This window comes from Diadema setosum, chromosome 2 (assembly GCF_964275005.1).
Source record: "Diadema setosum chromosome 2, eeDiaSeto1, whole genome shotgun sequence".
Classification (NCBI taxonomy): domain Eukaryota; kingdom Metazoa; phylum Echinodermata; class Echinoidea; order Diadematoida; family Diadematidae; genus Diadema; species Diadema setosum.
Genome location: NC_092686.1, coordinates 21,437,693 through 21,450,154, shown reverse-complemented (window position 1 = coordinate 21,450,154; position 12,462 = coordinate 21,437,693). Strand labels below are relative to the sequence as shown.

At 37.9% G+C, this 12,462-nt stretch overlaps 1 protein-coding gene across 1 annotated transcript in view; it reads left to right on the top strand.

The window, feature by feature from the left end:
- LOC140246231 (protein MON2 homolog) overlaps positions 1-12,462 on the top strand; it is a 105,038-nt gene that overhangs the window by 18,495 nt on the left and 74,081 nt on the right. Inside the window, exon 4 of the mRNA XM_072325687.1 lies at positions 10,127-10,258. Within this exon, the coding sequence (XP_072181788.1) occupies positions 10,127-10,258 (132 nt within the window). The remainder of the gene's footprint in view (positions 1-10,126; positions 10,259-12,462) is intronic.

Here is a 12,462-nt window from a genome sequence, read left to right as displayed (position 1 = left end):
AATATATATTTAAAAAAAAAAAAGGCAATCAGGATTTCAAGATGAAGAGTTTGCACATGCTAGCTCCAATCAAAATTTGAACTATCACATTTTTTTTTCACCATTGCAAACCTTGCAGAATAACCAATTTATGTCTAGGAAATCGAAATGTCAATTGATTCTCAAGATTTATGCATCAGACAAGTTATTTTTGCACTAGCATGCAGTCTTCTCTCTTTCTTTTATATACAGTATACGTGGGAAATCAAAAGTGACTACCATTAAAACTTGATACTTTGTTTTGTTTTGAAAACCATTATGGATGCATTTTGCTAGGCCACTTTGATGCTCCAGAGATACATGTAGCCATAGTCCCTTGTGGGATGTACATGTGATGTACCTGCCTTGAAGGCTTCATTACCTACACTGGGAATAATCCGATGATCCAGATTTGCCTCCTAAAGCTTAGCTAGAGGGTTCAATTATTTGTGGTAATGCCCTGTGTTTTCACACTGTCAGAGTTGTTCTTGGAGCTGTAAACATTCTTCACTGCCTGCCTGTGGCAGGCAATGAAATACATTTTGGAACGTGAAGAACATATACATTAACAGAATATATTGTTATATCAATTGAAAGCTGTTTATAAGTCTAATTATGAGATTCCATGGTGAAGGCGTAAAAGCTTGCACTTCATTTGGCATCCACAAGCCCAAATATAAGTGGGGATTTAGTGAAAGCAGCAATATTGATAGTGAAAGTTTGAGGAAAATGGGGCAATCGATTCAAAAGCTATGAATTTTTAAAGTTTTGGTGCAGTCATTTGCTGGATTTATTTAAGGAGACTACTACATTGTACACTTCATGAAGTCATTATGGACAGCAATGGGAAGAAAATATCAAGAAAATTGGTGAAGGTGTGAGAGCTGTGAGGTAATTCTGGCCACCCCCGTTATCCGTATCAGACCCATATCAAATCAGGTATGATAATAATGATGAGTCCTACTCAATTATTCAACCACAGAACCAGAAAAAATACATACAGGCAGCACCAGCAGTAAACTTGATAATGTGTGACAATATAGTAGTGTACAACACACACTGGAGCTTGACCCTGAACCTGAAGGGGGATAGAGTTTACATACAGGTCACGCTAACTTTCACACTAGTCCTCACTTGTGGCCAGTAGATAGAGTGTAAACCTTTATAAGCTGTCATGTGGTTCTAATTATCAACTGATCTTTAAGATTGCTAAACTCTGAACTAATCGGCAAAGATTGAAACATCTAGATAATGTTTAAGTTTAGGAATGTCATGTGAACGTATTAAACTTGTATTTCCTTTTTCTTTGTTTGTTTTCATGGAAGGGATTTATTTTTGAATTGCTGAAATGCATTTTATGGCATATTGTCATTATTTTGCATGTCGACAAAGAAATGTTTTTTAAAGAATTCTAATAAAAAGGGGAAATAAAGATTAAGATTCTATCCTTGCTTTTCACCAACTTTAACCATACAAACCAAGCACTGAAACTTGTTTACATGCTTGTATTCCAATTTAGAGGAATGCAGCTGTTGACTGGGATCAAAATTTTTAGCTGAAGGTGATTACTCTCTGGTTTTGATTTTCTTATGAAATGAGATAGAGATCTATGATTCTTCATCAACCCTGTTTGAATGTTACTGAAATTCATTACCTGCCAAAATCAAAACTACCAAAAGAGCATAGATCTGGCCCAAATGTGCCTCATGATTACATTATTGCCAGTAGCAACTGCTATGTCTGTAATGTCAAAGACATTTTTTGGTGGTGGTCCTTTCAGAGTTTGTGCTTTATCTTTATCTATTGTAAAAGTGGATATTTTCACGCGATTAATTTTTTGCGCTCAGTGGGGTAAGAAGAGTTTTGTGTGTTCGTAATTCCGCGGAATCAGAATCTCAACTACTGGAACATATGGCAGGCAAAAATATTTGCGTGCTTTTAATTTTCACGCTAGTTTCTGGTTGCGCGAAATGCGCGAAAATTTTAAAACCACGAAAATTTCCACTTTTACAGTATGATTAAAATGATATGTCATAATAGGCCTAAAGAGACAAAATTACACATTGTAATCTCTAAGATGAGCTGTGGACAGCTTGAAATTACTCTTTCGGGGTACCATTTTGATAATTGTAGGATCGCATGTATGCCAAATAAATGGAACATTTAATTAAAAATTTATTTTGAGAGTATCACAGAGGATGTGGAATCAATATAAATATATGTAAATATGAAATTCCTCTCATTCAGACCTTCAATCTTTTCCTGTATTAATTCATGCTCTTTCAAGTGAAACCAATTCTGCCAGCATACATGTAAGTGCCCTTTTATAAGGCTACCTGCAGATGAGAGAATCAGCCATAATGGTGCTTAGTTCTCCTGCTTTTAGATGCTTTAAAAGGTTTTCTGTACAAGTCTTCTAACTAAAGCAAGCAAAATGAAATGGCGTGACTCTCTTAGTGTCTGTCAGTATCTTACCACTGAAAAAATGTGATGTAACATATGTGGTTCACATAAAATTTGTGTATTCAAATTTATTTTCACATTAAACATGATGACACTCTGGTTGAATATTACATTGGGATCTAACTAATCCAGCATTGATGGGATTGAAAAAAAGAAAAGAAAAGAAGCTTAATGCAAAGAATGCAGATTGATATGATACTGATACGATTAGAAAGAATATTTTTGACAGGAAAGAATCTTACGGCTTTCTGCCTGGAACTCGGTAGGATACCCACTGGTAATGAGCAAAGTAGGAGCCACTTGCCACATTAAGCCCTTTTGGCAATACTGTTCATTAGCTAGGCATCCCAGCAGGAAGGCCGAACCACCAGTCTCTTCTGGCCCAGGAGAAATGTAATATTGTATTAACCCAGATTGCAAAATTACAACCTCTACCCCCACTTTATCTGTGATCACATCTTACCCTCCTGGCAGGAAGTAATATCACTGACAAATGTGAGCATAGGGGGCTTTCACACTCGCAAAGGTCTGGTTTGCTAACTTGTTTTTAAAACAACATTAGTGGAATCCACTCTGATGTGAATTAGTGGGATACAAATCTCGAAATTTCCATTGCAATCCAAATCGTGAAATTTTTGCTTGAGTGGACATAAAAATCCCAGAGAATAGCGTGATCAGCATCACAATCCAAATCGAAAAAAATCTTGCAAGTGTATCGGAATCCAAAGAAGTATTGCCAATATCTCAACATTATCATAGTAATTTGAGGAATAGTGCAATGATTCACATCGCAGCATGTGTGTGAACCCTAGAGCAAAATATCTTAAGATTTTTTGTCTGGTTATTCAAAACAGCACATCACAACATTACATGAACATCAAGGGTCACCATTCAGGCAGATTTCTGGCATGTACAGTTTGATCAACAAATTATCGCCATCAGCAATTAGTGGAATATTTCCATCTGTCTGATGGGTGTTATTAACAGGCGTAGAATGTCTTAGTATTTAGATTGAGAAACTATATGCTTCAAATATTTTGTTAGGTTTTTATTTTTCTGAATTTCGCGAATTGGGTGTCATTCACAAATTTGAAAACATGCAAAAATATGGACTACGATTCCAACACGAAAGTGATGTGCACGTGTACATTTTTCTTCATTTCATTTTTAGTACTGTACTGCACAATCGCGAATTTAGCCACTTGCGAAATTGTTAGGAAGTCCCCATTCGCAAAAATTTAGACTCGCTAAATATATAGCGTATCTAGTAATTATCCCGTTATTTTGTTTGTGTGAATACAACTAATGTCATGCTCATTGATGAGGTGGGGCCTTCACAGTTTAACCTTGCCTCACTTCTGCTATGGTGTGTATGCATGTATTACGTACACCTCCATGCAAGCATATGGAGATTTGCACATTTGATTGACAGGTGATGGTGTTTTTTTACACAGCTGATATATTGAATATTACTCAAATTTAGTAAGGGGGGGGGGGGAGATTCATATCTAAATTTACACCTGTACTCTAAACTTGTTTGTAGGCATGTTTCAGAAAGGTGACTACAAATAAAATCTTTGAAAATGTGAACCCGTCGAGTTCTGCTACAGTATGATGCTTGGAACGACTCAACATGTCAAAATGACATCACAGAGATTTTTAAGCAAAGGCAGATGTATCTTAAATTTCAGTGCACATGTGAGCAGTGTAAGTATCATTCATGTCTGTGCCCAGCTTTATTGAGTACAAATTTGTTCACATGTATGTTAGATCAGAGGACAATGTATTTTTATTGACTGCAACATGAAATTAGATTTTGTTCAATACAGCTCTCCAGTAATTGCAATTGCCATGGCAATGGCTAATCAGCTCTGTGTGAGTACTTGTTGCCATGGTTCCTGCGGCTGTTGGGAGTGTTTGTATGAAGTAGGGGGCTGTAATTATTCTCATAAGGGAAACTTTCAGCCCTCATATCATCAGTCAGCAACTTTCTACATTCCATCCCCATGCACTTTGTACACGATATGTTGTAAAAAGTGCCATGATGTTATGTGTGTGTGCAACAAAGACAAAAATGTATCTGGTTTCATTACAGAAATTATTGCAATGATGTCAACTGCATAGAAAATTGTGTGAAAGGATAAATCATTGTAATACAACACAGCTGAAATCAATCAGTGATACTTCTCTTTAAGCCTATTTATACTATAAAGTAAGATATTTTTTTGCTAATTGAACAGCCAGCCTTTTTTGCAGCATAAAATTTTGGGGAATTTTCACTTGCATTCAGTGCATATAGTGTAGACAAGAACCTTCTTGTGTATTTTAATTCGCGGATCTTGGCTGTCACAGAATTTGCAAAATTGAAATGCTCGCAAACATTCCTCATTTTACAGTACACTACATTTATTGAAACTGTCATCCAAAGTTATTACAATTTTTTGTTTCTGTGATTCATCATTTTGTAGTGCGTATCATGTAACAATACTTTACATAAACACAAAGCATTTGGGGGAAGGTCTGTATGATACAAGAAATTCCACTGAAAGGGCAGAAATACATTCAGACAGTTCAGGCTATTACAACTTAATTTTGTGTCCCTGCTATTGATGCAGTGCATACTGTTATGTAGATCCTTACAATCGACCATGCTGGCCTGTGTATAAATTGTCTAGATACAGGGGGATGGGGGTAGATGTGCAGATTCAAAGTTGCAACCTCACAGCAAAGCTTTATCAAGTATCCATCGTAGCACAGCAACCTCAATGCTGTGTCTTCTTCAACTGAACAACTGAAGGAGGAACACTTAGTGGCAATATCTATTCCTTGATGTCATCTTCTGCCATGTGGTATCACAGGTTTTGAGCACTAAGTTCATCAAAGACAAGTGAAATGCCACACATCTCACTTCCCTCTCCCTGCTTTTCTGCTTTCTCTTTGTGTGACTAAAGAAAAAAGTTGTGTATTCTGTGTGAATGTTATACAGTTTTTACTTCTGATAGAAGTTTGTAGGTTATTTGTTAGAAGTAGTAAAAGTGATTAAAATATGTAATGAAAGCAAAGAGGAAAATATCTTCTTTTCTTGTTTTGTTTTGTCTTTTTTTTATGTGAGGAAGAATGAAATCAGTAGAAAAGTTGCAGAACTTGTACAATGTGAAATTTGTAAACATGAGAAAAGAATAATTAGAGCAGGGGATTGTGGTGACAGTTTTAGAGCATTTTTGATGCAGAGTTAAATCTGGACCCAAGCAATCCCTCATTCATCAGTACCCGTGTCTAAGGATTGCCTGTAAATGCAGTTAAGCCTACTTTGAAAGTGATTATTAATGCTTACTGCTTTTTCATGAATACCCGTACATTCTAAAGGTCATCGCAGTGATCGAGCGCACTTAGGCTTGTCTTGAATAATAGAAAGCGTAACGGTGGTGCCCATGCTTTACAAAAAATGCCCCCCCCCCCCCCCCCAGAGGCTACCGTCTGGCTCAGATTGATTATGACTTCGCTCATACTGGGCTGTTTGTTGTTTCATTAATCAAGTATATTATGTAGTCACAATACGTGTTTCCATTTATTCCCTTTTACAGATTCTTTTGAATAAAACAGTTTCATAAACCACAGATAAAAGAGGTTTATGCATCAACCCTGTTGGAACCAAGAACCACATACCCTATTGTCATAGCCTCCCTGATATTTTGAATGCATTTGGGTTTGCACATATATTTCTTGCCAGTGCAGGAAGCATTTGTGGCAACATGTGGGACTATGCTGGTCAATGCACTCAGTGCATGAAAAGCATGACAAAATTTTTAATGTCTTCAAAATTATGGCACATCTAAATTTAGGGGCAACTTTCAGACACTTTGTTAACTATTTGAAATCCTCCATGAACTATGCGCAACCTATGTGTATGCACAAATTAGCCAGTGCGCGAGCCAGTTAAAACAAGTCTCATGACTACAAAAGACTATTACAGTTGACAGCTGCAAGTATGTTATGGCAATGAATACCACTGCATGAACACTACATGTACATAGGTATGCAGGGGCGGATCCAGGAATTCTGTAAAGGGGGGGGGGGGGGGAAGGGCAACTAATATTTCTTGTGCCACTTCCGGGTTTCATTTCATTTTGTCTTTTTATTTCTTTTATCTTTAATGAAAAATAAAGAGGGGGGGGGGGGTGTGCGCCTGCTGTACCCCTTCTGGATCCGCCACTGGTATGGTGTGAATATTATGTGTCAATGTGTGTCCTAAGATTACACATTTCATGAACTATTCATAAATTTGACATGACCCCCAAAATGACTACATGTCACTTTATAGCACACACTGAAATGCCATAATGCAGAGCAGTGCAGAAGCCAAAGTGTCAGGATGGCTTTCATTGCCTTCTGAAAAAGTAAAGAGAATTCAACAAATAATTTCGTAAATGTACATGTTCCCTAAACTTTTTACTGATATATATCTAACATGCGCCATTCCTTCTTAAGGAGATAAGTTTAAAAGTGCTTTTTCAGTCTGCTTGAAAAATGAAATTATGTAGAATTTTGTGCATATATGCACTCTGCATATTGCTGTTTAGAAGTCGTAAAATATTATTTACAATAATCATTTGATTTAGTTCAGAGTTAAATTCAGTACTGATAAGGCTAGACTGGGTAGGATTTTTTCCACTCTCTGAGGAGATATGGGTTCCAGAACATTTGCATTTGTGTAAATACTGTTCCATCTGTGTAAGTAGTACACTTCCACCCCTTTGTAATTACAACAATGACTGCAATTGATAAATTACCCCAAATTCTCCGTGTGTATCTTCTCTCCTCCCCCTCCCCTCCATGATTTGGATCATTACACTTGGGAAAGACAAGTGTCACTTGTTTCAGTTTGGATTGATAAATGTCTTTCACATTTCTCTTTTTTTTCCAGGCACAGTTAAGACAGAGCCAGCAGTATTTAGGCTGTTGAATGTAAAGTGTAACATGGCCTATCAAAGCAAGCATGACTTTCATTCTTTCCTGTGAATCTAATCATTTGAATTAGTCAGCAACATGACCATTAAGTTGCTTGATAGTGAGACACCTGTCTGGAAAATTGCATGAGCTATAACATTCTTCTCCCCCTCCCGAGTCTGTACCCACTAGAGAACTTCTTTGCGTCATGTTTTGACACAACATACAGGACTCTTCTCTCTCGGGAGATGTAGGCATGGAGTGGTGATATCACGGTTTATACCAAGCTCCCATCAGTTCTGGCTACAAAACATGCAGTTTAGCCCCAAATTTTATTCTGAGTTTCTCTTTTGTTCTAAAAATGCTTGACAAACAGACAGAGAATATTATGCAAGTAGAGAGTAAATGAATGACACATCAGCCCTTGCATAAAATTTTACAAAAATGGTCACTGAACAGTTAATAGTAATACATTAGTATCTCTGCAGTCAATGATAAGTACCATGGCAACACTATTCTATAGCAATCACAGCCAAGAAATCACTGATAGTTACCTTTGATTGCAGAGTTACCATTAATTGTAAAGTTATCATAGCTTTACACAATGGGGCCCAGATTACAAGCAAGAGGTTAGCAGTGTAAAGTCTTACTCATCCATGCTCACATCGCATCATGGCCATTAGGCCTATGCACACACAACGAAAATCAAAAGTACAATCGCGATTCAAATTTCAATTTTTTTTTTTTCGACTGTTCATACACAAGGAAAAATCGCACTTCACAGCAAGGAAAGAACGATCAGTGGCCAAATTGGGCATGCGCGAAGTAAGTTGCATGACCGAAGACTGACCCCGCGGTCCCAATAATGTTGACGTTCACGCGCTGCGAACGATGGGATTAAAAATACCGATTTCCGAATCTCGATCGCGCTCACACACACGACGCTTGGCAAAATAATCGCAATTATTCTGAAAAATCGCACTAATAGTGCAGTTGGATCGCGATTAGGATCGCGAAAATTAGTGAAATTTTTCTGTCCACACAGGAAAAAATTTCGAAATTTTGATTGCGATAAGAAAATCGATTTTTAAATCGCACTTTTTCCCTTGTGTGTGAATGGGCCTATTGATGGAATATCAGGATGTGTTGCAGCAAGAAGTGTCACATCAATGGCATTGACCTGATGCTTTTATTCAGAGTTTCCCTTCTTCCCTCCATGCTGTCTATAAAGGGAGTCCCCATCTTCCTCCTTTCGTCATCCAAGGATAGTAATTAAATGAAGAGGCCTTCTATCGCTTATATAGTCAAAGCTGCAGTCACTAGTTACCTCAAGATTGAACACAAAGTTGAACAGCCCCAAACCCCTTTACCATTACCATTTTTCTCTATACCCTACACCCCCCCCCCTCGGACTACCTTTCTGTTAGTGGCAAGCAAATGTCATCAACAACCTTTAGAGCACACTTTCTTTGGTTGGATCATGATTTTTCTTATGACTCATACTTCTATTTGTGAAAAATCTGTAAAATTATTGATATTTGCAAGAGACAGAAAAGTGTCATAGCTGCAATGCCATGTATCATGTCACAACAAGAATATAAAATACAGTGTGTGCATTATGTTGGGGGACTGTGAATGCTAAAAAGTGCAGGATGATGGAATGGTCCAGGGTTACAGTATATGATTTACAGCTTCAGGACAGATGATAGAGAGTCTTCTTTTTCACCGTTTCCTCTCTCTCCGTCATCCAGCTCTTACACAATGCATATCAAGCTACTGTATATGCCGTATATTTCGCGAAATTAAAGACACACAAAAATATTGACTGATCGTGATGTGGATGTGACATACGCATGTACATTTCTCCATTCAGTATACTACATTATAGGACTCCACGATCGCAAATTTAAAGGGAAGATAAACCCCAAGAACAATGTGGATTGAGTGAAAGCAGCAACATTAGTAGAACACATCAGTGAAAGTTTGAAGAAAATCGGACAATCGATGCAAAAGTTATGAATTTTTAAAGTTTTGGTGTTGGAACCGCTGGATGAGGAGACTACTAGAGGTTATGACGTATGAGTGGACTACAATATCAAGAAAATATAAAGAAAATACTACAAAAATCCATTTTTCATGAAAATTACAAATTCCATCAACTTGACATTGACATATGTTAAGGGTAGCAATTATTCCCCCTGCTTTCTGAAAGCGGTTGGTCCACTGCTCTTTCATAATTCTAGAAAAGTGAATTTTTGTTGAATATCCTTTATATTTTCTTTGTATTGTTGTCCACTCATACGTCATATCCTCTAGTAGTCTCCTCATCCAGCGGTTCCAACACCAAAACTTTAAAAATTCATAACTTTTGCATTGATTGTCCGATTTTTCTCAAACTTTCACTGATGTGTTCTACTAATGTTGCTGCTTTCACTCAATCCACATTGCTCTTGGGGTTTACCTTCCCTTTAACCACTTGCGAAATCGTCGGGAATTCCCTATTCGCGAAAATTTAGACTCGCGAAATATATGGCGTATACAGTATTTTTCCCCAATGGTAAAGAAGTATACTTGTATGTGATATATACAGTACTGCCATCTTCCTTGTTCATTGCCTTCAATTGTGAATAGCTCCGAGACAGAAATGAATTGTGCTCTTTACTCTTTTGCCCCATCTGCATATAATACTTCCCTCCAGGCTGCAGCCAGTAATGTCATCAACATGCTGTGGAGTCTCATGGAATCAGAGATGGAAGATCTCAAGGTCCTACAGACCACCCTTGTCATCCTCACCACCAACACCATCGTCAGAGGCACTGCTCTCGCCAAGGTAGGTCTCACTGTTCCTTGGGTTGTCATCCTTCCTGACACCATAGACCTACTACACATGGACAGTCATCATTTTGTTCATTAATGCATGCCTCTGTCTGTCTCAATAGTGTCTCAAAAACATTTGAAACACCCTTCCCTGCCTTGATCTTATGATCTTATGATCTCCGCCACTGGAAAGCCAGAGCAAAACACAACACAGCTTTGAAAACTCTGTATGCCAAATGCGCAGAAGATATTAACTGTCTTAAATCAATCAAGGAAAATGCATGACTTTGTACAGTTGTGGTGGTATGTATCAGAATATCACCGCTCAGATATATTCATTAGCGAAATGCAGATACTTTTAAAGAGAAAGCCAACTTTTTAGCTAATTGATTATGATTTGTGATCACATTTTGCGTCTTTTGTGCATATTTTTCCCAAGTAAAAAGAGACAATAAGGGAAGCGGATATGTATGTCTCACTATTAGGCAAGGTCGTATGTGTGAGCGATAGCGAGCGGGTCTGTAATTTCTAAGCAAATGACCCGAAATATGAGACTGGAATTAGGGAAACAGTTCCTTTGTTAGTGACTATGCATGATTATGCGGTCATCATTTTCAAGACACCTGTATGTACTCATTGAGATGCGCATAGTCAGGTGGCGGCAGATCTCGTACTTCAAAGTGGTTGGATTCGTTGAAAGTCCATTCGTTAGTAGGTCCATGCTAACACCAACAAGGCAGGTGTATTCTTCCCTGTAATATGATCGCCATATTCCAGCACGATACATTTATCAACCACCGTTAGCCGCTGCAGGTGAATTGCATGGGATTGTCATGCTTGACCTGGTAATCTATGTGAGTGATACTCTGATCACTCCGCTGCGATTTCACCCTCCTCCCTGGGAGTTGTTAAGTGGGGATATCTTAATTGCATGGGTTGTGTGTCACACTTCAGGCCACATCCTGCAAAACTACGCAGTATCAGATTGTTTCTTTCTGTATGACAGCATAAGAAACTGGAGGGTTCCTAGGTAACAGAAGTCATGAAAGAATACCTGTAATTTATCTCGCTGAATCCAATTATCAGTATTCAACCCAACTCACAATTATCAGATCAGTCATGTCTGGTAATACTGGTACATTGAGTCATATCTCACCATATTGCATGAAAATGCTTTTTGATTAGAGAGGATATCTGAGTGATTATATGGTCAGAATAATAGTCCTTCTGTTTCAGCCATTGTGGATGAAACTGTTTTCCATGCTTCCACTTTAGCCTTTATGTTCCATGTTGTTTGGGGCACGGTGAAATAAACCCCCAAAACATGAAATTGGATTCACCGTTGCCTCACTGTAGCTCACTTGAGTTATGTGCTCACCTGAGCAAAGGACTCCAGTGAGCTTTTGAGAACAGATTTCGTCTGTCATGGTCCTTGCATCAAGCATCATTCAATATCTGTTGTCCATAGACTGTAAACTTTTTATGCTTTCATTTTCTTTTTTAAAAACCGAGGGTCGGATTTATACCACATTTGGTAGTAAATGTTCTTCGCAGATGCATAGGATACAAAGTTGTTCAAATGGTACATGTTGCCCCAGAGAGGACCAGTTGAAGGGACAAACATCACAAAATGTCCACAAATGCAGGGAAGTTTACTTATAAATGCAGACATATTTATGAATGAGGAATAATAAATTGTTGAAAAGGTAGTTACAATTAGGTGTAAAGATACCATCAAAGAAGTTGCATCAAGGTTAGAAATTATATTGCGTATACACAGTTAGCATCAAATGCTGTCCCCCACCCCCTTTTGTTTTGATATATTGTAAGCAGTTGTTGTTGTTCCAATTGTGTGAGATTTGTTGATGCTGGAAGTCAACTCTCTCTTTCATGATCTTAAATCCACCAGTTTGTCTCTGATAAGAATCAGTGCTTGAGGCCGTGATCCAATCAACATATTCCTTCTAATAGCACATAGTATTCTTTGATATTATCACTACACTTCTGAAATGGACAATACATAGTCACCTTGCCATGCTAGCATTGTGTACATTGCTTTGTCTTGACAGAGGATTTATTTATTCTTCTTACCCTGGGTGTTTTCTGCCCAGGACCTATTATATGTGCCCACTGTATGTGTCATCCAGGAAAGATTATATTTGCTGCATTCTAGAGGAATTCTGTCAAGTGAATGTCAGCAAGAATGTCCAATTAGCT